The sequence below is a fragment of the Cavia porcellus genome, unplaced genomic scaffold, assembly GCF_034190915.1.
Source record: "Cavia porcellus strain 051 isolate PalLab524CR breed Dunkin Hartley unplaced genomic scaffold, mCavPor4.1 scaffold_40, whole genome shotgun sequence".
NCBI lineage: Eukaryota > Metazoa > Chordata > Mammalia > Rodentia > Caviidae > Cavia > Cavia porcellus.
The window spans coordinates 7,924,337-7,951,843 of record NW_026947523.1 but is presented as its reverse complement, the minus strand read 5'-3'; the positions used below and the strand labels follow the sequence as shown (position 1 = coordinate 7,951,843).

At 55.0% G+C, this 27,507-nt stretch overlaps 1 protein-coding gene across 6 annotated transcripts in view; it reads right to left on the bottom strand.

Annotated features, from left to right (window-relative positions):
* Nucleotides 1-45: 45 nt before the first annotated feature.
* The window catches only part of Mrtfa (myocardin related transcription factor A), a 173,801-nt gene continuing 146,339 nt past the window's right edge, over nucleotides 46-27,507 (bottom strand). For 5 of the 6 annotated variants that reach the window (XM_063243626.1, XM_063243625.1, XM_063243621.1 and 2 more), the window contains 11 exons: nucleotides 12,559-12,614; nucleotides 10,093-10,168; nucleotides 9,243-9,404; nucleotides 6,883-7,058; nucleotides 6,346-6,495; nucleotides 5,113-5,366; nucleotides 4,853-5,024; nucleotides 3,311-4,213; nucleotides 2,990-3,157; nucleotides 2,821-2,881; nucleotides 46-1,443 (listed from right to left, as the gene is read on the bottom strand). In XM_063243626.1, the coding sequence (XP_063099696.1) occupies nucleotides 926-1,443; nucleotides 2,821-2,881; nucleotides 2,990-3,157; nucleotides 3,311-4,213; nucleotides 4,853-5,024; nucleotides 5,113-5,366; nucleotides 6,346-6,495; nucleotides 6,883-7,058; nucleotides 9,243-9,404; nucleotides 10,093-10,168; nucleotides 12,559-12,614 (2,696 nt within the window). In that variant the 3' untranslated portion in view covers nucleotides 46-925. The remainder of the gene's footprint in view (nucleotides 1,444-2,820; nucleotides 2,882-2,989; nucleotides 3,158-3,310; nucleotides 4,214-4,852; nucleotides 5,025-5,112; nucleotides 5,367-6,345; nucleotides 6,496-6,882; nucleotides 7,059-9,242; nucleotides 9,405-10,092; nucleotides 10,169-12,558; nucleotides 12,615-27,507) is intronic. The other variant, XM_063243622.1, reaches the window with a different exon arrangement.

Sequence of the window (27,507 nt, the reverse complement as noted above, 5' to 3'; positions counted from 1 at the left end):
CTCGCCCCTCCCACTTCCCTGGACAGAATGAGTTGGACTGAGAAGTCAGTGTTTTTGCTTTTATTTTAAAAAGTTCACACAGTTCCCACCTTCATCCCAGCACTGGGTTTGGTGACTCCATCCCTTCACCCCATGAAACAGCCCAGCATGCGAGTCTGGCGGCCTGGGGCAGCAGGCGCACCCACAGCAGGCTGGTCGAGCCCCTCCTGTCCCAGGGTGGAGTGGGCTGCACTGAGCCAGGGATGGAGCAGGCAGCGGGGAGCTCCTGGCAGGAGGGCCAGGAAACCCTTGTGGCACTAAGGAGAGCTGGGTAGCAGGAAGGTGGGGCACAGGCGGTGACAGGGTGTCTGCATGTTAAACACACGTGAGGGGTGAGCCCAGGCAGCTGGCCGGGGCTTGTGGCACAGCTCAGGGTGACCCTCAATCCAGCCCTTCTGTATGTGAAAGCAGGTCAGGGGAACTGCACCCATCTCCTGCACCCCCCAAAATAGATGCATATATTGTTCGCTGATACATAATATAGCAGTATATACACCTGTACAGGGAAGTGTTGCCACCAACCTCTACATGGTCACGCCAAAAACACTGAACGGCAGGAAGCCTCCCCAGGAAGTAGCAGAAGCCCGGGCCCGGCTGACCAAGGAGACGCCCAGGTGCTATCCTCCCTCCACGCCACCAGTCCGACAGTGCACCTCTGACCTCACAAAAGGAGGTCGAATTGAAATGGCCCTGGCCAGGCCTCCAAAGCCCCAGCAGAGCCTGAGCTGCCGATGGCAGCTTCTCCTCCACCCCAGTGTGCCAGAGCCAGCAGTGGCCCCAGCCACCCAGGGAAAGGCCAAGCAGGGCCGGCCCATGATTGTCAAGGCTCAACGCGGCACACAGCCATGTTGGCTCCAGCCCCTTCCCCGCCTCCGTCTCAGGAGAGCTACAAGCAGGAGTCCCAGTGCAGCTGCAGGTCATGGCCATCGAGGAAGTCCGTGGAGAAAAGGCTGGGCGTGGTGGAGCCAAGGGGTGCCAGGCTGAGCACAGGCCCACCTGACGAGAGCTCCAGCCAATCCATGCTGTCCAGGTGGCCGTCGGCCAGGTCCAGGCCCACACCACTGCTAGGCTCAGGGGCAAAGTGCAATTCTGAGGTGTCCATGGGTGACGGGGGGTGGTCCAGGATGGCAGAGCTGCTCAGCATCTGGCTGTGGAGGTCATCAATGAGGGACAGAGGCTCCGGGCCCTCATGGCCACCAGTCAGCAGGGGTAGCCCTGTGCTGCTCTCTAGGAAGTCCTCCAGGCGCCCTGGCAGTGTGGGTGAGCCTGGTGGGGGTGGCGCAGCCTGGGGGAGCTCAGCAGCTGGTGACAGCTGTGCTGCCAGAGGGGACCCACAGGCTGCTACAGAGGGAGGCTTCTCCTTCCCGGGCAGAGACGGCGGCTCCTTGAAATCTGCTGAGATTTCTGCAGAGTGAAGGGTGTCAGGGAGCAGGTCAGAGGATAGAGGCCCGGCCCTCCCCTCCCGCTGTGGGACCGTGCGGCAAACACAGGAGGGAATCTGTGTGAGCTGTCTACTGAGTTTTTAGCTGTGACACCAGTGTGAAGGAGTTTCTCGTGGAATGGGACGAAATAGGTGTTTAGTGAGGAATGTCCTCAAAGTACAGAAACTCAGTTAACAAAAACTGGGTTCAGAAATGGGCAGAGAACTTGGCATTTTCTCCAAATGAGATACAAATGGCCAGCAGCACATGAAAAGGGGCTCAAATCTCTGCTCTGCAGAGGAAAGCACACCAAAACCGAGGTGAGGCGCCCTCAACAGGAAGCCAGTGCAGGCGGCAGGGGCCGGGCCCACAGGTGGCACTGGGACAGCAAGCGGAGCACTTGGCTCAAAACGGGTGGGGGCACTGGTCGGTGGGTGGAGGGACATGCCTGAGGTCCTGGACTCTGCCCCAGCACCAGGAAACCGGTGTTCCCTGAGCATGTGGGGGCACGGGCCCCCTTGTTAACTGTGGAGTGGCTCAAAACCAAAACGGGCTGGGGCGTCAGCTCAGCGGCATGCCTGCCGAGCAAGTGCAAGGTGCTGAGTTTGATCCCTGGCACCAAAGGAATAACAGAACCGAAACAGTGGACCCGGCAGGCCCGTTTGGGGCAGGGTCCACGAGGTACTGGGACAGCAGCACTAAGCGTGATAGCGGGACGGCACAACAGGCCGAGTGTCACTGGGACAGTGCTCAGAAATAAGCTGGGTGTGAAACCCCGCTGTGTGTATGTCACATGAGGTAGAGCAGCATGGGCTGGGGATGGGCCTGGCCCAGCACTGCCACTTCCCCTGCAGGCACCTGCTCCTGCCCAGCCACTCTAGTGTCCTGTAGTGTTCGGGTCCGGCTGCAGTCACGTATCGCATGCTGCCATCCCCTAAATCGCGGCAGCTTCAGTACCCTGTGCCTTAAACGGCCCGCAATTGCTAAGCCGGGAGAAGTGCGAGCCACCGAGGAGCCCTCGTTTTAGAGTACACGCACACTCTGCCGCAGCCCACTTCTCGCGCTGACGCTTGCACCACTGCCCCTGTAAGCGAGTGCCCTCCTGAAGGGTCGGCAGTGGCTGGGATTCACTGGCCCAGCTTGCCCCCCGCGCCCCGTAGACCTCCGGGCGCCCTCATCTTCGGCGGGAGCCGCCATCCCTTGCTGCTCTTCCCTCCCCTCCCCGCCCCGCGAGGGAGGCCGGGCTGTGCCCTGCTTCTGCCCGTGTGTGCCCACCGTGTCCCAGCGCGGCCTCTGCTGCCCGTCCCCACCAGGCTGGGCCCCGAACCCGCGCCGCTCCAGTCCCCCCACCGGGCTTTACCTCCACTCTGAATCAGGATGTCGAACAGGTCATCCATCTGCTGGCTGCAGCAGCCATTCTCCTGCGGGACCAAGGCCGCCAGCGTGAGCCCTGGAGGGGCCGCGCCGGGCCGCCCCGCCCCTGGCCCCGCCCCACCCCTGGCCCCGCCCCCGACCCCGCCCCTGCGCACCTGCGGCTTGGGCGGCTGCGGCCCGGCCTCCTCCTTGTAGCCGTAGCCGGGCGGCTCCTTCTTCAGCAGGGAAGCGGGCGCCCCGAAGGCGGGCTGGGGCTGCGGAGGGGGCTCCAGGTCCATGCGGGTGGGCGGGCCGGGGGCGGGGGAGCCGGGCTGGGACAGCGGCTGCGGGCACGGGCGCGCTTGGCGGACGGCTCCCCAGGGGCCGCCCCTCCCCGCCCGTCAGCCCTGTCCCGGGCCACACACCGCAGGAGGGCTGGGCTGTGAAGGCGGCCGCGCCCGTCCCACGGGGTCCCTCCCCTCCCGTGCCTCAACTACCTGCAGAGGGTTCCCGCTGGGCAGGCAGGGGCTGTCTGCCTTCCTGTTGGTCACGCTGAGGACGAGCGTGGGCGCGGTGACCCCCGGGAGGCGGCCGCTGCCCTGCGCGCCCAGGAGCAGCTGCGGGCCCGGGCCGGGCTCGGGCGGCGCCGCTTCCTGCTTCACCGCCACGGCCCCGGCATCTGCGGGCATGGCCGCGGGGGCCGCCAGGCCGGGGCTGAAGGCGCGCGCGGCGGCCGGGGCCTGGCGGCTGAGCGGGCAGCTGGCGGGGCCGCCCTCCTGCTTCACCGCGGCGCCCGGCTGCTGCGCGCGCTTCTCCCGCTCCAGCTGCAGCCGGAGCAGCTCCACCAGCCGCTGCTTCTGCCGGAGCATGCGCGTCAGCGCCTCGATCTGCCGGTCCTTCTCCTGCAGCATCTGGTCCTTGTCCAGGCCCTCCGCCTCGCGCGCCGAGCCCTCCTCCTTCACCAGCACCTGCAGCGGCGACGGCTGCAGCGTGAGCTGCGTCAAGGGTGACGTGACCGTTTCGCTGAAGGCGTCCCCGGGCGTGGAGTTCTCATCGCCAGTGCTGAGCAGCGAGCGCTCCGAGGGTGTGGGGGACACGGGGGGCGTGGAGCCTGTGCTGCCGAACTTGACCACACCGTTGCTGGTCACCGTGGCCACCACCACCTCGGCTGGGGCCAGGCCTGTGGTCACCAGGGCCGGCCCCGTGCTCAGCCGGGCCGCCGGGAAGGCGACCACCACCTCGCCTGCCTTGGACAGCAGGGCGGGGGCGGCGGGAGCCTTGGGCGCACTGGGCGCCGGGCCCGCTTGGTCCTGGTAGGCGCGCAGGCGCTCGATGAGCTCGGTCTTGGTGCCGGACACGGGCAGGGACCGCAGTTTCAGCTCCTGCTTCAGCTCCGCCACCTGCAGGGGTGGAGAGCGCAGCCGAGCTGACAAGGGCGTGGGCGCACTGGCTGCTGAGGACCAGGGTGGGGCCCATGTCCCCTCCAGACTCCTCCGGGGACCTGGAGCCAGGCGCCCCCGCCGGTGGGCACCCACTCAGCCCCTTGCAGTGCGCCTGCATGGGAGGGACGCATCTTATGGGGGCCCCGGCCAAGGGCTGTGAGGCTGCGACCGAGCAAGGAGGGTGACGCCCAGGGCGGCTCCTGTGAGTGCCACTGCCAAGGCTGGGATCACCACACTTCCAAACAAGAGCAGAGAACATGGGCCGTGGACTGGGCAGGTCCCCTCCCCAAGGCCCCTGGGCATGTGTCCGAGGGCCGGCCAGCCCTTGGCAGGCAGATGCCGCCGCACTGGGCCCCCGTCTGCTGCTGCGCAGGCCGCGGCCGCACAAGCATGACCAACCGTGACCACAGGCAGGCGACCTAGCTGGCTGCCCCAGGACCCCTCACTGTAGACTCGAGCCTTGGCCCTACTGAGGCGACCCTGCGCAGTCCTGGCCCATCTGTCTTCCCGGCCTGGAAGCCACCAGGCAGTGTCAGTTGAGGGGCAGGAAGCGGTGGCTCGATCCTTCCAGCAAGCAGAGGACAGATGGCCACCCACCTTCATGTCGTCCAGGTTGGCTGGCAGGGCTCCTGGCTTGCCAGAGAGAGGGGCGCTGTTCTGGCGGGCCAGCCCCCCGGGCCCTGGGGTGCTTGCGCTGCTGCAGCCGTTGCTGGTGGAGAGGCTGCGCACTGGGGGGGTCCCGCTGCTTCCCAGGGCCTCCCCCGCTGGCCTGAGAGGAGGAAAAGGCGGCCGTGAGCCGGCTGCAGGCAATGCCGGGAGTGCCAGGCGCCCACCGTGCCCCAGCCCCCAGCTCCTACTTGGGCGGGGCGGGCAGGATCGTCTGGTAGTTGTAATGCTGCTGCTGCTGCTGGTTCAGGATCTGCAGCTGCAGGAAGAGCTGCTGCTGCTGCAGGATCTTGGCGTAGGACGAGTCCATGGCAGGCGCACCCTTGTCCTGCTTCTGGTCGGGCGGGATGTACTGGTGGTACTTGAGCTTCTTCACCTTGGGCTTCAGCTCCTTGGCCTTCTTGCTGCGCTGCACCTTCTCGCCAGCAGACTTGGGTTGGCTTTGCTGAGGGCACCAGAGTGGTGGAGTCAGGGCGCTGCGGCCCCTACACAGGCGCCCGCCAGCCAATACCCCGACTGCCAGCCTGCCAGCTCCCTAAGGAGCAGGGGCAGAGGGGTCCCAGGGTGCTGGGCATGACTTGGAGGTTCAGGCACAGACATCATCAGGACCTCAAGCAGAGAGTGACCCCAATGACAGGCAAACCACAGCAGGCCTGGGGCACGTGGGCCGGAGCAGGTCACGGAGACGGTGCCACTCGGGCCTCCCTAGAACCTGCCTGGGCAGAGCTGTGGAGTCAGCCTGAGAAGCCGCACAGCATGGGGCTCCAGAACTCCCATTCATGCCCAAGTGTGCCCCCAAGGCTCCCAGCCGGCACAGGCATAGGACAGAGGCTGTCCAGAGCGGGGAGGGAGGACCGTGGGCCTGCACACTTCTGAGCAGAAGACGGCAACAGAGGAGTAGGAAGCAATGTCTTGGAGTCTTGACCAGGTGGCAGCAGGGACCAAAAGGAAGGTTGGGGCAGAAGTGACCACTAGAGCATGAGACATGAACAAGTGACAGCGAGGGTTGGGGCTCCTGTGCGAGGAAGAGGAACAAGCAGGACTCTGAGCAGATGGCGAGGAGGGAGGAAGAGGTGAGGGCAGCCCCGGCCCGGGAGGAGGAAGGTTCTGCACCAGGCAGGCCGAAGCGGGCCGGGGACCACTCTGCCGGACAGGGAGGGGAGGGTGGCACACAGGGTGGTAAAGCAGAAGAGCCAGGGAGCAGCTCTGGTGGTGAGCAGGAGCCCGTAGGTATGAGGTGTGCTCCTGGCAAGGCCGGAGCAGGGAAGAGGCGCTCGCAGCCCTCGGCCTGGGGAGGAGACCCTGCGGTGATAAATGGGCTAACAGTGCTAATCGGAAGTGGCTTCCTTGGTGACATCATGGTGGACAGCACAAAGAACAGGCCTTGGATTTACAGGCCGGGACTCCGAGGGGCAGAGGCGTACCTTGATGAGCGCAGGGGTGGGCTTGGCGGTGGGCACACTGGCCCCGTTGGTGAGGCTGGGAGGCAGCAGAGGTGGAGGAGGCAAAGGCGGCTGCTCTGCCACGAACAGTGTTTCTCCTGCATCTGGGCCCAGCTGGAGCTGAGAAAGAACCTGGGAGGACAGAGGGGACGCGAGGACATTGGCAGCCTCACTCCCAGTATGCCTGGTCTGCACTGCCACCAGCGGGGGTGGTGTGTACTTCCTTGGAGTTGGTCATGGCCAGGTGAGAGACCTGGCCAGCAGGGGAGGGAACCAGGAAGGTGGGCACCTGGTGGCCACAGCACTGACCACGGTGCCTGCTTACCAGCAGCTGCGAGGAGTGGGGTGGCTGAGGCAGCTGTGGGACAGCCTGGCCCGGCGCCTCTGTCCTCCTCACCACTGGGAAACAAGCAGCTGGCGCCTGGGCTACTAAGGCGATGACCCCACTCCCTGTGCCACTATGAAGCCACCCACCTGGCCCTAGCAAGCATGGGCACCCCTGGGGGTGGGCCCACTGACCTGAGTGGGGGACACGGAGGTGGCACTCGGCAGTGGTTCGCTGATGCGGGCCTCCAGGGGCGATGGCACCGAGCCCTGGGACTCATGGCTGGCAGGCTGCTCAGGGGATAAGGCGTCGCTGCTGTCCTCGTCGAAGGAAGAGCTGTCTGCCACTTTTGGGTAGTTCACCTGGCCCACTGAAACCCAGAGCTGGGTAAGCATAGGCGGTGGGGACAGGCAGGCCACGCGTTGCCTTCTCAGGGACTCCGAGAAACCGGCCCAGCGGCCTCTGAGCCGTCGGGGGGATGCAGACAGCCCTGGCCATCACGGTCAAGAGCCTTCCTCCCTCTGGCCGCACCTCTCCTGCCCAGGTCTCCCCTCCACCTTCTAAAGCTTCCAGTGCTGGTGACGGATCCTGGGGCGGAGGTCAAGGCCTCCTCGGGCCATCTCAATCCCCCGTCCTGTGCCCCAAGCCTGGGCAGACTGAGGCGCTCAGTGGAGGCCGAGGGCCGGTGACCGGCTCCAGGTGCCTGAGAGAAACCTTGGCTGCCCCGCAGTTGCCCCAGGGCCGCCCTCGCTGCTGGCTGGGAGGCAGAAGGGAGAGCAGGGCCCTGCCAGAGGTTCTGCTCCAGGAGTCTGGCCACAGAGGGAAGGCGAGAGGGGAGCGGGACAGGCGGAGATTGCCTGCAGGGTGCTCCATGGCCGCACAGGAGGAACCCAGGCTGTGGTGGGAGGAGACCCAGGAGGAAGCAGAACAATCACTGAGGTCCCAGAGCCTCTCCCTCCCCAGGGCTGTGACCTGGAGGCTTCCTCCCTGGAGACCTGAGTGGTCCAGTCTGAGCTGCTCCCTTCCTGGCCAGGCTTGCTCCTGTCCTTCATCTGCCCTAGCAGGGGCAAGCATGTGACACCAAAGGACCAAGCTAACTGGCCAGCTGTGCTTCGTGATGACCACACTACAAACCCCACCCCCACCACACTGAGTGTCGCATCAAGGCTTGTAGGAGGTGACAGGGCCGTGGGGTCACCCAAGGTGGGCAGTGGTGGAGGGTGCTAGGGAAGGGACCTGGTGGGAAGTGGCGGCTCCCTGGGCATGGAGTCTCCCTGTCCTGTGCACTGGCGACTGGGCCTTGGAGCCAGCTGGCCAGGCCTGAGCTGAAGCCCAGACAGACTTCTCCTCCTCAGGTCGTGGGTGTTGGGTACTGGGTCCTAGCGATACCAAAGTGATTATGAACCCCTTTCTGGCATCTCCTACTCCCAGCATGAGGACCTGCTGTGGGACAGTACTGACACGGGGCCAACCCAGGCCAGACAAGGTACAACTTGTGGTCCAGCAGGTTCAGGCTGGGGAAGACAGGCTGCGCATGGCTGGAAGCCCCAGGCTCGAACTCTGGTACTACAGCCAGGCTGTGCAGGAGGCAGCACTCTCAGGAACACCATCGGTGCCCTCTGGAGCCCATGGTCTATGGCCTCAGACAGGCAGACTGCTGCATTGGAGGTCCCCTGGAGGAGAGGGCGGGCACAGCCTGGGGTGACTGGTGGCCCTGACCCAAAGGGAAGGTGAGTGGAGGCCCTGCCTCTCTTCCATCTAAGGCAAACAGCCAGCAGCACCCAGGTCTTGCCCTGTCCCGAGCTGCCTCTCCTGGCTCCTTCCCCTCCACCCGCTTGGTCTCCCAGCATCTCCCTCCCCTTTCTCGTGCTGTGTCCCCAAGAACAGCCACATCCTTCTGTCACTCCTCACTCCACCCCAACTCTGCTGGCCATCAAATGCACCTTCCTCTCAAGTCATCACGGACCCCTTGCTGCCAACCTGCTGAACCAGCCGTGCTTTGCCAGTCCTCCAGGCCACTGCCATGCTGTTCCTCTGCAACCCTGGATCGCCCGGAAGTGCTGTCTTGGGGCTGGGTGCCTCCCCAGCCGCTGCCACCAAAATCCCATCCAAGCTGTCCCTCCCTAGGCTCCTACCTGGCCTGGAATTAGCACCATTGCTGATGCCAGCAGCCACCAAGGAGCTTGCAAGGCCTTCCCATCCATCACCTGGGGTCCCTGCGAACTGTCCTACCAGGCACCACGTGGGCACCAGAAAGCACTTGTTTGTGGGTTGCTGTCCTCAGGGCTGCCTGACTTCACAAGGATCCTAACAGAACTCCAAACCTGCCTGGTCCCAAATGGGCCTGCAACTCAGGGCTCTGAGGAATCCAGGATACTGTCCTCTCCCCACTGCCCTTGGCCGGTTGGCAAGCCCTTCCCTGGCACAGGCCCTGTGCCTGGCCACTGCCTCCTGACACCTCACTGCAGGGAGACACAGAGGCCGGGTCTCCACCCTGCTCAGCTCTGCACTCCCACCCCTCCTGTAGGCCACGCAGGCTGGCCAGGGTCCTCACCGATGATGGCTTCCTTCAGACTAGACTCCACGGGCAGGATGTTTTTCTCCACTAGCTCCATGGGGCCAGGCCTCTGGGCAATCTTCTCATTGAGGTCATCAGCTAGTCTGGCTCTCTTGAGTTTCAGCTGCTTGGCCTGGAGGGAAGGCTCCGCAGAGGTCTCTGCCCGTGGGAAAGAAGGGTGCAGGGCGATAAAGGTGCAGGGCCTGGTTCTGCCCTGGGAGTTCCGGAGCGGCAGGAGCAGAGACCATGCAAGCTGAAAGCGTGTCCCAGGCCACAAAGGGTAGCATGGCTATGTGTGTCACAAGGACAACTGTAACCAGACCACACTGGCCAAGAGGTCCCCAAGAGGAGCTGCACAGCAAAGCAGCACCCGATGAGGGACCACTGTCTGTTCTCCCTCAGATCTGGGCCACTGGCACCCTTCTGTCCCCTCCCTCTAAACCCTCGACAGTCTTCATTTGAAAAACATGTACTTCAGTCTTGACAAGGTCTCTTCTGGCCCTAAAGGCAGCCTTGGACTGAACAAACGGAAACTGGACAGAGTCACGCTGTTCCAGGAGCTGCTAAACACTGGGGGAAGACGCGCATGTCATGGCTGAGCTGGGTAAGGTGCATCCAGGACGACCCTGGCTGTCCACCAGAGGTGCTGGTGTAAATGCCAGTGAGGGAGGGAACGAATGAATGTAAAAACTAAGTGCATTTTAGAAACAGGATTTGGAGGGAGGGGTCTGCCCAGGCACTGAGGGACAAAGGGCGGAGGGTGGGGCCGCCGGGCGGGAACAGGAGGCAGCCGGCCTGAGCACCCTGAGCCCAGGGTAGGTGGAGAAGCGCTTTGGACCTCACACACCTTCCAAGATGTGCATCCTGACCAGCTCCGATCTCTCCGGCCGGGAGCGGATCTTCCGTTTCAGGTAGTCCTCTGTCTACAGAAAAGCACACCAGGACAACACTCAGACCCACATCAAGAGTGGACGCCATGGACTGGGCCATGGCCAAGCCTTGGCCACAGTCACCTCTGCTGCTGGTGGTCACCTCTGCAGCCCCCACGACCTTCACCTGTGACTGACGGCAGGGTTCAGAGGCGGGGGCTGGGAGGCCACACTTGCTTCCAATACACCTGAGGGCACCTTCCCCTCTGGGGCTGAACTACTCACTCACATAACCCACAACCATTACTGAGCAGGGTGAGGGGTGAATTCCTGTAAATTCAGGCTGAAGCAGGAGTGTCAAGTGTTCAAGCCCAGCCTGGGTTACACAGCAAGATCTTGTCTCAAAAAACCAAAATCGTTGGGGCTGGAGATTTAGCTCAGCGGCATAAGCTCCTGCCTTGCAAGCAGACAGTTGTGAGTTCGATCCCTGATACCGATAAAAAGGAAAAAGACAAAAAAAAAAACCCCAAATCGTCAAAGGGACAAATACCCCTCAACAAACGATTATTTACGAAATGTAACAACAGTAAAAAATTTAAACATCTATTAGTATCCTGGGATATTTGTTTCTAGTCCCTCTTTCATGAAGACAAGTTTAATTCTATACAGATATAATCATACTAAATGTAACTTTTGAACGACTGCAAATGCAGCACACCGATCTGATACGCGGTGACGCAGCTCTTAACGCCCCAAATCCACTGTCCTTGTTTCTGCCCTTGTTAGACTGCAAGAACCAAACCATGCCTCCCACGGTCACGGCAGGCAAGGACACTGATGTGAGCCCCGATCTCACTGAAAGCACGTGCTCCTCACCTCCGTACCAGCATGTTTTCAAACCACAGGGCAAACCCATAATCAAGAATGCATAAAATAGGACAGGACAGGACACTCGACATACAGTGAAGACTGGGCCTGCCGTGGCCACCGGCTGCCTCAGCGCCCACCCAGGAGCGGTGCTGCACTCTCCAGGAAGCTCTCAGGCACGAGGATAGAAACAGAGAACCAGTCTGCTCTCAGCACAGGAATCAGGAGGAAGACCTGGGAGCTGAGGGGACAAGCACTCTCAAGCCCAGGAAAGTGCACAAGGCTGTAGGTGGCCAACAACATCCGAGAGCCCCTCGGAGTGGGGGAAGCTGCCTGCTCCGGTGCCACGGGGCACGGGGCTCGGAGGCAGGGCTGACCGTGAGCCTTGAATGCAGAATAGCAGCTTTCAAAGCTTTGAATGGTTAGACCAATGTAGTCCTGCTAAAACCGGCCCTGTGTGCCCATTCTTTGTATTTCCAGTAAAGTAACTGTTAGGACACATGCACAGTGTGAAAGCAGCCACTGTAAGGTGAAGTCATCTGTGAGCAGATGTGTGACTCAGGCACACAGTAGGTACAGTCACCACATGTTAGGGAACAAAATTGTTGTGCTAAGAACAAAATTTGGTTTCCAGAGCCCAGGTCTGCATCTCGGCTCCGGCGCCTCTTGGCTAAGCAAGTGGGCTGAGCTCTCTTGGCGACATCTATGAAACAGTGACAACAGCACCTCATCTGTGAGGCTCAGTAAAGACCAGTGCGAAACAGACAAGGTCTCTCTCAGTGGCTGAGGAGTGGGGTGACGCTTCTGCCTGGGCCAGTCCCACACTGCGCCCAGAAAAAGAAAACTGTGCAGGTTCTACTGTTTTGGTTCCTGGAACCCATACACTAATTCTTTTAGGAATTAATCACGGGATACGTTTAGGAAGAAACAAAAGTCTCAGGACAAACATTTGAACCATTAGAAGCATGGGACTACGGGGAGCCAGGGGCCGTGGTTCCCCACGGTGAGGGGTCTCCTCTCAGCTACATGCAAGAGGAAAGATAGGGGTGGGTAGCAGAAGCAGCTCTGCTGACCTCCTCATCCCAGCCCACCCTAGATAGCAGGGTATTCCCCAGGGGCCTCCAGGGAAACGAAGAGGACAGGGATGCAAGTGAGGTACCACAGCAAGAAACCAGGGCTTGGAGTGTGGCCCTGCCTGCTCCTGCATTCCATAGGGTACAAGTGGCGCTGGTGGTCGTGGAGGCAAGGAAGGCTGAGGGGCTTCCTGGGAACACCTATCCTGCAGGGCTATGGGCAGCACACTGGATGTAGGAAGCCTTCCTGCATCTCAAGGTGCAGGGAGAGACCAGTGGTCTCCAAAGCCAGGTTTGGGGAGGAGGGGACCCGTGCTGACCACACACAACCAGATGCACCAAAGGGTACCTCACTCGGGCTGCCTCAACTCCATGGGGGAGCTGGGAAGGATGAGGATAAAGGAAGAGTGGACCCTAGCACAGAGCCACACTGGGAGGCGATGCACCCAGCGGTGCAAAGAGTCTTGAGATGTCTGGAGGTCCTTGGGGAGAAGGGGACCTTACCCTGGCCCGCTCCAAGCTCCTTCTCTGCTCATGAAATGCAGCTGGGCTTTTCAAAGCTGTCGAGAGAAGAAGCATGAAAGAATTACTTTCAGTGAAGCATCATGTGCTACAATTTTCAGCGGAGAAGGCTTCTTAAATTCAAGTTAACTTTAGCAGTGCCATTAACATCCGCTGGAGTGAAGAAGTACATGCCACCTGAAAAGGTGACTGTCTTTACGGGTTGGCTAGCCCATTAAACTCCATGGTTCCCAATAGGAACAGTCTCTCTCCTAAGCCTGGGCTTCAGCTCTGCTCACACAGGACTGTGTGGTACCTGCCTCGCTTCGCCAGCCTCTCTAGGAACCATCAAATGGCCGAACGATGTCAATGGGCAATTATAGCAGAAAGGCCTTGTCGTCTTTCTACTTCCTTTCAGCTGGCATTAACAGTGTGGCTGAAATTAACTTGGGTCTCATCTGTGAGGACTAGAAGAACCTCACAATCGTACGGCTGGCCCCAGTGAAGGAAGACACTCCACTAGTAGCTGATAAGAAAGGCTCTGCTCTATTCTGGGGACACCACCATACCAACCACATCTCCTGCCTCCAGCAAACTACACTCAGAGGGCCAGGCCAGCCGAGCCTCTGCACACTCCCAACATGAATGGAGCTGCTGAATGAAAACTTCAGGTACTGAGGGTGAGAGGGCAAAGGGCCCTCACTTCAAGGAGGGAGCCATAGCAATTGGAGACATTTACAAGGCTGAAGTCAGTTTCCCTTCTGCTGTGCAGGATTTCTCAACAGCTGTGAAACTGTGTGCAGCGATAACTGGCTAAGCTGCCGGCTGTGGTACAGGGCAGGGTAAGGAGCTGCTAAAAGTAGCAGGAGCACAGATAGGACCCTATCCTGCCCGCCTCTGTGCTTCCCCGCCCCCGCAGCAGCACCAGGAGAAAGCTTCAAATGTCCCAGAAGACCTTGTTTAGAATTTTAAAAATTTTTAAAAAGTGGTGTTTAAAGCTCTGTTGAGTGGGGCTGGGGATTTAGCTCAGCGGCATAAGCGCCTGCCTTGCAAGCAGGCAGTCGTGAGTTCGATCCCTGGTACCGATAAAAAGGAAAAAGACCAAAAAAAAAAGCTCTGTTGAGCTAGATGCAGTGGTGCACACCTATAATCCCAGCACTCAGGAGACTGAGACGGGAGGATTACCACAAGTCTGGGGTACATCATAAGTTCAAAGCCAAGCTGAACCTGTCTCAAATAAACAGCAACAAAAAATAGGTAATAGCCATGGACACAAGCACAGAGAAACAAAAGCTCTGCTGATTCCTTCCCACACTCTAACAGCAGGGGGAGCTCCAGACTTAGCAAAGACAGGCAGCAGCACACCATCCACCAGTGCTCACTCCAGGGCACTACCCAGCCACCGCTCCCTGCACCTGCTTCGACAGCACCACTCTGGAGGCAGGCTCCAGAGCCTGGCTGGCACCTGTGCTGGGCCTACGGGTAGGGAATACACACAGCAGGCATCCTGACTCATGAGGGCTTGCTTACCACATGGGCCAACCAAGTACCAAGGGCCGGAGAACCCGTAGCATTCATGGCCCCGAGCAGCTTTCTCCTGCCCACTGCACGGCGCTCGCACTGCCTGCAGTCTTCCCATGAGGCCTGCACACTGCTCCTTGGTGTCTGTAAGGCTCCTACCTTTACAACATCCCACCAGAGCACAGGATAGGTTTGCGTTTCATTTGTGACAGAGACCCAGTGCCTAGAATGCCAGTAATTCTCCACTCAATGAACGAACTCATCTCCAGTGAGACAAGTGACAGGACAGCGAGAGATTCCACAGCACAACTCTGCAATTCCATGAACAGCCTGCATTCTGGCTCTCGTCTGGGTTCAGAACTTCACAAAGGGAGACCAGGTGCCCTAGTATTGAGATGTACACCAAATACTTCCCCCGGGTGGCAGGATGTGATGTCTTCCTGGCCTTGTTTTCTTCTGCACAGCAAGGGTTGGCCCACTTCGCAGAGCTCTCTGAGGAGTCTGGTGGGAGCCTGCATGTGTGAAGCAGGTGGTCCACTCACCAATGTGAGGTGCTGCCACTGACAAACCCTGACATTTGATTGAATCACTGGCTGGATTCTCTCCGAGGTGAGCTCGTTTCTGTTCCACAGTCCCATGTGATTTGTCTAAAATCCGGCTGCTTTGCCACCTCAACAACATAGGTAGGGCACAGTTCCAACTTCCAGCAAAACAGCGTGCAAGCGCAGGCACCCTGACAGAAGGGGGACATCACCTCTGTTTAAGGGAAGGAAAGTATACCACTAACAAGGGCCCATGATGGGAAGAGGCTGTAAAATACATGAACTCCTCACTGGTCCTGCTGAATTAACAGTCCTTTATGCAAGAAAAAGTTGTATTCACTATGTCTGGACTTATGTGGCAGGTGCTATTCCAGGTACTTTAAACACAGAAGCTTCCTTTATTTTATAGACTTGCTCTCATTATGTAGTCCAGGCTGGCTTTGAACGCACCATGTAGCACAGACCTGCCTCAAATTTGCTGCGATCCTCTGCCTCAAACTCCCTGGCACTGTGAGGGTGTGTGCCACTGTGCCTGGCAGCAAGCTGATTTTAAACCCTGCGGGTCTGCATATGGTAGGTAAGGGTCCATTTTGTAGGCCAGAAGCATTAGGAAAGGCTGTCAAAGGCAGGGTCTGGGTTTCCACCTAATCCTGTCCTGCCTCAAGTCAGAGTTCTTTCCACTTCTCTGGGTTGGTTTCTTCAAAAAAATAGAGATGAGAACGTGCAGGTGAGGGCGAGGCAAGGCACACTACTTAGCGGCAGGTCTGAACACAGGCAGTGCGGAGAGGTCAGTGGCCCAGACAAGTGAGGGAGACTCAAAGTATGGGTTCAGGAAGCCCTTTGGGGGACCCAGAGGCTCCTCAGGGAGCACCCCGGAGCCTGATACTAAGCGATGAGCTGGGAAGTGATTGGCAAGGCCAGAGCAATTCGTAAGTCAGCCAGGGCCTGGCCCAGAGAACGGAAATGAAGGCCATTTCATTTTACAGTAACAGTAACACCAGTCTCACTGCATCCACTTCACCATGCAAGAGACACTGACTATTCGCCAATGTCCTAATTGTGAAAGCACCATTAGATGACATGCAGCGACCTGGCACGCCATTTGTCAAGGGGGAGACCTGACCCTGGACTAGTTCTTCCCTTGTCTAACGCTTCTGCCGAGTAGCATGGCAGCTTCTCTGTCTCCCACGAGCCCCGCTGTGCTGCTCTCCCCCATTTTTCACCCTGCTTTCTGATAGCAGGTTCAGCAATTTCTGCAGCTACTCCTGCCAAGTGGGAGGAGGAGGGGTCCACCAGGACTTCCGCTAGGGTTCCCAGGTTCACATGGGAGGACCAGGGTGGGACAGCAAGTACTGCTGATGCCCTAGGGTTTCAGGTGGGACAGCAGCTCCTCTGTGTCCCGCCAGCTCTGCCACAGCCGTACTGCCAAGGGCCTGGTGATGGAGACACACAAAGATGCGGATGCAGCCTGACATGGGAGTCTGTGACAGTAAAGTGTCTAAACCCCAAAAGGATGGGCCACAGGGAAGCACAGCCAGCACAGGCCTTTCCTGGCTGTGGAAAATCCCCAAAAGCCTCAAAGCTAGCCCCTAAATGTGTGTCTCATGAGGAGGACAGTGTTCACCTGGAACTCCATCCCCTCCTCGCTGCCTTAACAGCTCTGCCAGGAGGAACCATGAAGCTACGTTCAAATTTTCATCTTCCCAGAAAGCCCTACAAGCAGTCTCCCGTGTCACAGGACAGCTCTGATCCCTCTCCCTGCCCTGGGCTGGTCCCACTCTTGTAGTGCTGAGTGTGAACAAAGGGAAGTGTGCAGCACGCACCCGAAAGGAAAAATAACCAAGTTCCCCACGGAAATCAACTGAGCAGAAGTGGCCAACAGGTGTGGCATTCTTAATCACAGTTTCAGTTCTAGGTGCCGGCCCTGCCCCCAGAGTGCTCTACCAACTGGTATCTGGGCCACCTCTCGGCACCCGTTCTCCTCTCCCTGACCTGTCTGTTGCCTTAATTAAATGGGGTCATTTATGAATTAAAAATATTTTTTGGTATCAGGGATCAAGCTCACGACCTTGTGTTTGGGGCAACCAGGCACTAATGCTACTGAGTTAACCCCCAGCCCCTATAAATTAAATTTTAAAAGGAAAAACTGCTTCTGTTTTCTTTGAAGCGCTGTTCTGGCAGCTATTTGTGAAGGGGCTCAGTGCCGAGGGTCCTGCAGGGCCCTGTGCTCCCTGGGCAGGAAGAGCTGAGCTGCCTCAGTAATTACAAGATGTCTAAGCAGCACCTTCCCTCGGCAGCTCCATCCAGAGTTACTCAAACCTAAGCAAGGTGAGGGAGCGTCCTAGGGTCCTCGAGCTGCCAGGCACCGCTGCTCACCCAGACGGTGATTAACCCTCTCGCCAGCTGCCTGGGTCTGAGCGCTACTTCATTAGCTGCTATCATAAAACAATGGATCCCGCCCTGGGTGAGATAACAGGCCAGGAGTGCACAGTTCTGTATTCAGAACTCAAAGCTCTGAATAGCACACTGCTAACAGAGACCACTGGTGTGCCACCGTGCACAGGAGCCTGCTGGGCTTCTTTTCCCACTGTGGAGAGAGATGACGGGGTAGAGACACAGGGCAGCAAGGAGTGTGAGTGCGTGCGTGTGTGTGTGAACATCTAAGCAGATGGAAAATGATCCAACAAACACGTAAGTACTGTGCTAGCTGCTAGCAATGGGCAGGTCTTGAGATAGGCTTAGCCTGCAGAGAGCGCATGGCCCGGCCGGAGAAGGGGACAAATGGTTATGACAGAAGGAAGTACCCCAGTGGAGGTCATTTAAGGTGCAATACAGGACAGAAGAGCAAGATTTAAACGAGAGGACAGTGCATGAGCTGTCCAGGAAGACTGCAGAGGAATTCCCAAATGAACAGGAGCTCTGCAAGCAGAATGGAGGCCACTGAGGCGTGGGAAAGCGGTGAGGTGAAGGGGCTGCATTCAGTCTGATACAGGGGGACCAAGAAGGTCCCATGGGGAAGGCGACACTGGAAGGGGAAGAACTGCACGGTGCTACTGCAGGGACTTCCGCTTCTGGGGAGAGGCCGCAGACACACTGTTCTCTGTTCCCCACTAAGTACAAATAAAAGCTCTGGACATTACTCATGAGATAAGCAAAAGTAATTCTAAAGGGTGGAGAGGGCAGGCTGGCTAGGGAACTTTGGTCCAAGGAGGTCTGCAACAGTGAGGTCCTATCCAGATTTTCTTTCACCTTCTATATCCCAGACTTGGAGCCCAAGAAACTGGCAGCTCAGAAATGTGAATGGGTGTAGCCAAAAAAGTTCAATAAAAGGTTCCTATCTGCAGCCAATGGGCCAAGAAACGGGCTGGCGGATGAAAATTTCTAGACAGTAACTGTTCCACTCTAGTCAAACGCCACAGGGCAAAACAGAAAAAGTGGTCTCCACCCTCCAGCACTTGCCCCAGTAAAGGCCAAGCTGGAAGGCCAGAATGAGAGGCTTCCATGCTGCTGCCTGGTGGGTCAGAGAAGCCCAAGCAGGAAGGCGAGACTTTCACCCTCCCTGTACTTTAAGTGGAGACCAGTGGGGGAGACTGGATCACACATCCCTTTCTGCTGAGGTGATACCAGAGGAAGCCATGTTGGGCCAAGACTAGGACCAGGTTCACTGACACCTGCTGTACCAAGGCTGGCCCACTACAGTACTGGTGGGGATACTGGGGCTGAACTGCCATCCATCTGCAGATGTGGATGGCTGCCTCAGGGAGAGGGTGGACTTCTCTCCCTATCTGGCTGCAGTAAGGCCGCACCCTGCCCACCTTTGTCTGCCCACAGCAGTGTCAGAGAAAGCCAGCGAAATGCGAGGCAGTACAATGCAGGGACTCATCTTTACTGAAGCGGCCAGCATCTAACAATCACTCAGCGCACCAAGAGCAGGAAGATCTCACGGTAAAAAACAGGCAATCAAGAGATGTCAACACCAAGGTGACAGATGCTAGAATTATCTCAATTTTAAAGCATTCATGATATCTTTTAATTGTTCAATGAATAATTGTGAACATGCACGAAATGAATAAAAAAACACAAAGCCTCAGCAAAGAGGTAGCAGGTCTCGGCAAAGAAAGAAAAGATGTGAAAAAACGAACAGAGACCCAACAACCTTGGATTTTAACAAAAATATCTAACACTATTTGATGGAAGTTCATAAAGAACATGGAAAAAAAGGGTGAGGCTTACAAACACTTAAAGAAAAATAGCTAAAAATTCCCCAAATTTAGGGCAAAAGACATAAATCCAGATTCATCAAGCTCAATAAATTCCAAAAAAGATAAAACACAATAAAAAGAATCTTGAAAGAACAGTCAAGCAACGCGCGCTTCTTATCAGAAGCAACAGAGCCCCAAGGGCATTGGCACAATGTGTTTCCAGTGCTATACAGGACAGCTTTCTGAGGTCAGGGTGTAACTACCACATTAACTGGGCCCTGGAAAGTCAAAACTGTGTGGGTGAAGATCAAGTTGTTTCAAGCTTGATGTGCCATGCTAAAAAAAAAAAAAAAAAGAAAAGAAAAGAAAGGAGCCAGACATGGTGGGGCATACCTGTAATTTAAGGGAGGCCGAGGCAGGAGGATAGATGCAAGTTTGAGGCCAGCCTCACACAGTGAATTCAAGCCCAGCCTGAACGGCATAGTGAGACGCCCTGTGTCAGAAAGCAAGCAAGCAAGCAAGCAAGCAGAAACACATTTGGGGCTTGCCATACATTTGTTTTACCCCATACCTCCTTTCACACAGTCCTTCTTCAATTTTTCAAACCTATACAAACACTGAAAAAACAATGAAGCACCCTATAATGCTGACCTAGATTTTCTTTTTTGTCTTTGCCTCTTTCCTCCCTTCCCAACACCTCCCCTCAATATACACACACTTAATTGTTTTCTCATCTATGAAATCACTGGAAATTAACTTGCAGATATCCGAATACTTCACCTCTACTCCTTCAGGGTGCATTTCCTAAGAATACAGACATTCTGTTATCTAACTAAAATGCTTCTATCATGTCTAAGAAAATGAACATTAATTCAGTAATATAATCTAACTCATAGACCATATTTCAGATTCCTCAGTTGCTCCCAAAATGCTTTTTTTTTTGGTACGGTGGATTGAACTCACACCTTTTTTTTTTTTGGTCTTTTTCGTTTTTATCGGTACCAGATCGAACTCACGACTGCCTGCTTGCAAGGCAGGTGCTTATGCCACTGAGCTAAATCCCCAGTCCTCCAAAAATGTTTTTAATGGCTGTCTGGATTTTCCACCAACCCAAGATTTAACCAAGATTCTGTATCTGATTGTTGCCTCTTTTGTCACAATCTAGAACAGTATCTGTACTCTTCTGTTTTTCATGACACTGACTTGTTTTAAGTATTTAAGTCAGTTACGCTGAAGAATATTCTACATTCTGAATCTGTTTCCTCACAACTAAAATTAAACGTTTTTGGTAAAAAGACTACCTACGTGCTTCTTACCAGGACACACAGGATAGCAATGTCTACCTACTGGTGATGCTAAAAGTTGGAAAGGCAATGCCTTAAGGGTGCTTTCTCCTCTCTGGTCCACAGGTACCTGTAGTGTAGTGGTTTGAGGGAATGTAAAAGTCCTGTTCTCTAACAACCATTTCCCTACTGGTCTCAGAATTTACCAAAGATCTCTGCCTGAATCAATTATTTAAAAAACCTGATTTTGTAACTGGAATTTCATTTTTTCATACTCACTCCAGCAATGATCCTGGGGCCATTTAGAAGGAAAATACAGCGTGATCGGCTGGGTGGCTGTGGTGGTACAAATATCATAGCTCAGCAATACGTTATTGAGAGGGCTGGGGAAAACAGACTACGATCAAATATCTCCCCCCAAAAATGTGATAGGAAAAAAATCCCAGTGATTTTACTCTTTCACATTTGACCTTTTTTTCCTGGCTAAATAAAGCTTTGGAAGTAAGTGTCCCTTTGTCATTTTTCTAATACTTCAATGAGATAAAGGGAAGATGTCCGATTTGCTGACGTCCGTTCAGCAAATGTCGAGGAGCACACATTCTATTCCCTGCCCTAAGCCCCTTCTCGAAGGGGCCAGAGTGGGAAAGGAAGTGGCCACACAGTCAAACTCAGCCCGTGTTAACAGAGTCCTTGCAGTGCGGGAGAGTGGCGCGCAGTGGACAGCTCATTAACTTGCTGGCGCTGACCCCTGGCCAGTACCCTTTCCCAGCCCTGGCGGCAAGGGTTTGTGAGCTGTGGGCAGTCACTCATTTCACAGGCTTCGGCCACAAGCAGCTCAGGAATTTGCTTTTGCTCTCAACTCTTAAGATTCTGTGGATGGGGCTGCCCTCTGCTTCAGCACTTTTGGGGAGCAGAGGACAGCACCACCCTAAAGCATAAATGGGGAAGATGCCGACAGTCATCTCCCAGTATTTCCTGGTGTGGCTCAGACCATGATCAGAATGTGTGGAGTGCAAGACCACTGGGAATGCAGATTCCAGGGCCTGAAGGAAGCTAATCTTTTGTGAGCTTTCTGAGTGATTCTGCTGCCACTAAAATTAGCTTCCCTAGTCTAAAAGTAAAAGAAGACACAAGAAAGGGTTTGCTTGAGCATTCACCACGAGCGGGGGTAACTGATTAAAAAGTAGAGCGGTGACACCTCAGTTCCTGAGGGGAAAGAATGAAGCTCGTGAACTGAGCGGTACCTGCCTCTACCATGGGGAAGGACCTGACAGGCTGTCCCAGCAACCAGGCCCAAAACCTCCTGAGCTTCCTTCAGGAGTGCTGCGAGGCACGTATCTTCCTGGGGGTCAATGAAGTGGGTCTTTCTGCCACTTTCCTGACACCCTGGCCAGGGAGAGAGCCCACACCCCACTGTCCGGGTCAGGGGCATGGTAATGACAGTCAGTGGAAGGGACCCAGAGAGAGCAGCACGAGGAGCCTGACACAGCAAACAGGGAGGGGGTCCTGCAGGCACTGACACAGGAGCAGCGCTCGGCCATGTCACTTACAGAGGCTGACATCAGCACCAAGCTGATGATTTTTCTTAGGATTCTGTACCAGGTAGAGCAGGGACTCAGCCTGGGGCACAGTGAACTGGCTCCAAAGTAGTCCTGGAAATTACACACTAAATTTCAGGGCTTCCTTGTGCAACCATCTGGTGAGAGGCTGTGCAAAATTCTCCAAGCAGAATCCAGGACATGAAATAAATGAAGAACCTCTGAGCTAAGCTAGGGTTACTATGCCAGAAGTAGAAAGCTGCCCTTCCAGTCACATGACTGGCACACACAAGCAGCACCCCAGGGCTGAAAAACAAGGGGGCTGTGCTTATCTCTGCCTCCACGTCCCAACCCAACGCTGTCACTGTGAGTCCTGGTCTAACAGTTTTTCATTTTTAAAGTTGAAATTTAGGTGAGACACAGCAGGGGATCATCACAAATTTCCATGTGGGCAAGAACTGTATATGCTGGGACCCTCAGGAATTAGCGAGGGGTCTGGAGCCAGGAAACCTGAACTGGATCTGCCTTCATCTTTCAGGGCCAGTGTAGCCAGGAGCACCTTTAAGAGAAGTGGATCCTCAGCCACAAAGTGGCACTTATACTGACTGCTGCACTGGGTGGCTGTGAACGTTAAGCAAGGCGCAAGTACTCTGCTGTCTGCCAGCAGCTTGTATCCCCCTAAGGCACTCTCTCTGCTCTTGCTTCTGTCCCAGACGCCTCCCAAAAGCAGCAGCAGCATGTGAAGTCAAATGCTGAGAGCTCAGCAGGCCTGACTTCCATTTTTTGGTCCTCTGCTCTCAGCTGTCACATTAAACAGCCAACCCAAATACCCTGCAGTGAAAACTGTTAACCAGAGAGTGGGCTCAACAGTTCCAGGGACTGACCATGACATGCGCATCGAAGAGCTTGGGTGACAGGGTGTGAGGAAGGGACCACACTGTCTGGGGCAAGCAGAGAGATCCAAACTCACTGTCACGAAGCACATCCTGTTTTGGTACGCAGGCTTGCCACCACCCATTTTGGCACCTGATCTGTCGCCCTCACCCAAACCAGGAGGAAAGTCAACCACCGAGAGTAACGGTAAAACGTGGAGACCCAAAGATGCTGAACCTGTCCTTCCCAGAAGGGCAGGCTGCTCCAGAGACTCCACGTCCATCCACCGGTGGTAGAAGAGGCAAAGATTGGGAGACAGCCGCACAGTCTTATCCCACAGAAGTCAGTCAATTCCAAGGGTTCAAAGATGAGGGGCCAACTCTTTTGAACTTCTGCCGTGGTGCAGGGGAGCAGTCCCCGAAGGCCCAGGTGGTGAGGCTTGGCCCCTGGCCCATGGCGCTGTCAGGAGGCAGCAGACCCTGCACAAGGCTAAAGTGGGAGAATGGGACCCCAGCCTTTCACTTTCTCGCTGCCACCAAGCAAGCAGCAGCTGCACCCCACTCACTTACCCCACAGCCCTAGTGCTCGGAAATGTGAGTCCAAGGGAGCCCTCCTCTTTCTGAGTCGATATTCTCTGTGCTCTGGTGCAGGGTCGGACTCTAACACATTGGTCCTCCGGGCTTCTCTCTGACACGCACCGGCCATGTTTATATATGGCTTTATTTTTCATGTTTTTTATTCTTTAAAAAAATTTTTATTAGTAATTTTCAGTATGTGATGATGACATACATCATGGGGAGCTGGTACACGGACTATATCTGGCTTTCACACTGCAGCACAACCTAAAGCTTCAGATCAATCTACTGTCACTGTAGTACACACTCACTGGATAAAGCGCAAAACAAAACAATATGCCTATGTCACCTTTTCAGAAACAAACTACAAGCCACTTGTGTTCTTTGGCAAATCAAATCCCATCTACTAGGTTAAAGGATGTTAAATCAGCATCACTTTCAGATAATCTATCAGGGCTCTCTGGCCATGTGATTCTTTGGAATCACACTGTTCAGATAAAATTAGTATGAGTGATTTACAACCTCTACCTTATTTGCTATCCTGAAAAAAAAATTTGCCTTGGATAATTTAGATAAAGTACAACAAATCATGATCTGAGCACAGATGCACACACCTATAATTCAAGCTACTCAGGAAGCTGAGGCAGGAAGATTCCAAGTTTGAATCCGCCCTGGTAGCAACACCCTGCCTCAAAGTAAAAAATAAAAAGGGCTGGCGACATAGCTCAGTGTTAGATCTTCCCTGGGTTCAGTTCAATCTGCTCAGCTTCAAAACTAGGAACAAGTAAGCCTCATTCCTATGGTGAGCATATGTCACCTTTTTGGGTGGTGGGTTTTTTTTTCTTTGTCATTTTTGAGACAGGGTCTCTATGCAGTTCAGGCAGGCCTTGAGCTCACTTTGTAGCCCAGGCTGGTCTCAAACTCGCAATGATTATCTCCTGCCTCAGCCTCCCGAGTACTGGGATTACAGGAGTAGGCTACCATGCCCAGCACGTTTTTTTGTTTTTTGAGAAAAAGATCTCCCGATGTTTCAGGCTAGACTTGAAATTCTAGTGATATTCCTGTCTCAGCCTCCCAAATACTAAGACTACAGGCATGTGCCATGCCTGGTGCATCCCAAAGTGTTTTTTAAAGAAAATTAAGGAAAAAGAAACTGTCTCTTCTATTCAAAGCTATCGTGCTACCTAAATGGGCTGTGCTAACTTTAACCCTGAGTAAGACCTGAAAGAAGTGCGAGGCAGGGCAATGACAGCACTGGCAAAGGGTACACAGCAGCGCCTGGGGAGGCCTTTCCCAAGGCTTCCTGGAGAGGGGCTCTGGCTGGATTTTGGCCCAGGTTCTGTGGCCCACAGGGGTAGCAGTTCATCAGTAATCTTTGTAAGTAAATAAGCAGGAGCTGGGGTGCAGCTCAGAGGCCGTGTGTGATTAACATGTGCAAGGCCCAAGCACAAAAAGGGGGTGTGGGAAGAAGCAAAGGGATTCTTAGCTGCACCACAGTAATCAGTCCCAACACTTCTGGCACTGCAGAACTTTTGGTCAAAGGTAAGAAACTACTTGGTGCAGAGACTGCTTTAGTCAGACGGCGAGGAGCAGAGTGCTCGGCTAACTTGGGGCCTAGGAAAGTGACTGCTTAGATTAGCGATGAGTGGTATGGTGGGTCACAGTCTCTGTGCAGAGCACTTGGTGAACAGCAGCAGCTGAAGAATGACAAAGCAATCCAAGTACAGAACTGGAGGGTGGGGAGACAAGATGTAGTAAAGCTTACTAAAAGCACAGAGCTGCAGGACTCCGCCATGTGTACAAGGCTGTGCTTCCCACAGTCAGCATGAGGTACACACTGATCCTAACTGCAAACCCACGCACCACTCCAAACTTGCTGGTTGACCTCTTCACATTTCTACCTGGCAGCATGACCGAGAACCTCCCCAGGGCCAGAGAGTCTGATGCACCTCTGAACTGGCACCAGCAGGCTGCCCTGCTGCACTCTGCTGGGCTCACACCTCTGGCTTCTACTGACCATGCAGAGGGAGGGGTCCTCGGGAGCACTGGCTGGGCACCTGGAAATACCATACAAAATGACATGACAAAGAAGAGTGTCTGTCTAGTATGTGTCAAGGTCCGCGTTGCCTCACAGCACTGTAAATAAGTAAACGAATAAGAAGAAAAGGTAAGTAAGTTTACTGAGAAGATCAATCCCTACAATCTCACGGACAAAATAAATTATTTGGTTTTTTTCTTTTTTGCCCCTTTACTAGTGGGGACTAAACCTAGGGTCTTCTCCCTGAGCTACATTCATAGTTCTTTTAAAATCTGGAGAGAGGCTTTTGCTAAGTTACTACATTACCCAGGCTAGGTTCAAACTTGCAATCCTCCTCCCTCAGCTTCCCAGAGTGCAGGGCTGCAGGGTGCCCCATTGTGCCCAGAAACAGTTATTTCCCAGGTGTTACTACAGCATCAAAGTCTCCCCAGAATTTGTGTGTGGGAAACTAATGAATAGGAATGACTGCAACATTAGAACACACTGTTGTGCTGTGCTTTTTTTCAAGAGTCTGCATGGAACAATAGGCAGAGAAAGAAGAAACAAAGGTGAGGCCACAGGAGATCTTCTTACTTGTCTGGGTCAGGAGCACATCCATGGTTTCCTTTAAGAGGTCACTGCTCTGCAGCAGGTCTCATGGACACATCTCCTAACCATCTTCCAGCTGTACCTCACAACCCCATCTCTGAGTGTCTTCCTCCAGGGCATAGCGGCATTCCTGGCTGTCACCAGCTCTGGGCTTTAAGACCTGCTCCCTGTCTGCACCATCTTCCCTCTCCCTCAAGACATGCTGAGTGTCAGGTGGCATCTGAGGAGATTCAGGTAGTGAGCCTCTGCTATGCAGTGCTCTGTGCCTGGTAGGGCTCACGAGGCATTAATCTGAGCCACAATGAGAATAAGGAGTCCGTCCTGGGAAATGATCTCGTTTAACAGCAGAAACCAGCTTCATACTCCATAGCTAAAATGCATGCATATCAAGTAGCAGAGAGCTTTGTAGGAACTGGAGCACTCTGACACCCTAAGTGCTCTGGAGAGGCCCTCCCCACTCTGAACCAACACAGAAACAAGAATGACCCTGAGGAGAAGGGAGTCACTGCAACTCATCACACCCTGCAGATAGTGTATTTAACGCCAAAGCTAGTCTTTCATGGGAAGCTGTGTAAGGGTTTGCAAAATGAGGTGGGTGAGGGGGCTGCAGATTTAGCTCAGCGGCATAAGCGCCTGCCTTGCAAGCAGGCAGTCATGAGTTCGATCCCCGGTACCGATAAAAAGGAAAAAGACCAAAAAAAAAAAAAAAAAAGAAAAAAAGAGGTGGGTGGGTTTTTTCTTCCGAGAGTTAGAAAAAAGGCTGGAAAGAAAGTAAAAAAAGGAGAGAAAATGGTCACGACAACCTTGACCCTTCCCTGGCCCGAGAGCCCTACCTTCCTTCTAGGACTGTGTATTAAACTCTAAGTTAGGACTCCTTTCAGAAAGTCCCCCGGCCAACACAATGCTACATGAAGCCCAGAAGCTACTTCTTTAGTCTCCAAATCTCAGTAACAGTTTGTGCCAGTTTGCCTGCAGCACTGCTCACATTTTGAAAGCCCATAAACAGGGGAGGTGAGTGGAGAGCAAAGACAGCAGGGAGGCAAGGGACGGGAGACTGCAGCAGTGGTGGGATGGGGCCACAGCGGGGTGAACAGGGCTCCTCTGGGAAGTGGCCTGGCAGGAACAGCGAGCTTCACCTTTGCGAACTCAGGACCGCACCTACACCCCTACGTATCGTCAAGTCCACAGATGAGTGGGGAATTTCACACCGGAAACTGTTCCCAGATGTCAACATTCTTTCTCCTAACCTCAGAGTCCACTACCTCCTTCCTTCACTGGAATACGCGAAGCCAGACTGTCACAGGTGAATGTGGCACTAGCCAGGCAGGAAGAGGCAGTGTTGGCATGGAAGCAAGTCGCTTCTACTCCTGACAGAAAGGCACTTATAGGGAACAATGCAAAGTACACAATTACAGACAGAACAATCTAACAATCTGAGAACGTACCTGAAAACATGGGAGCATTTTTCCAAATTCTACAGAGAATTCCAGCAGATTTGCAACCAAGTGGTATCTATTCCAGTGTGTCTGTCCAACACATACATGCACACACCACACCTTTGCGCAGGGGGAGGAGATGCTAGACTGAGCTCAGGGTCTTTACACTGAGCTAAATTCCCAGGCCCCACCCCTAAATTCTGAGACACAATCTCACCAAGTCATCCAGGACTGAACTTGCCTCAGCCTCCTAGAGTTATGGGTTTACAGGTATGTACTACCACATCCAGCTACATATGCCTATTTAGAAGTGCCCATCTTCACTCATTCATTCATTTAGCACCAAAAACATAAAA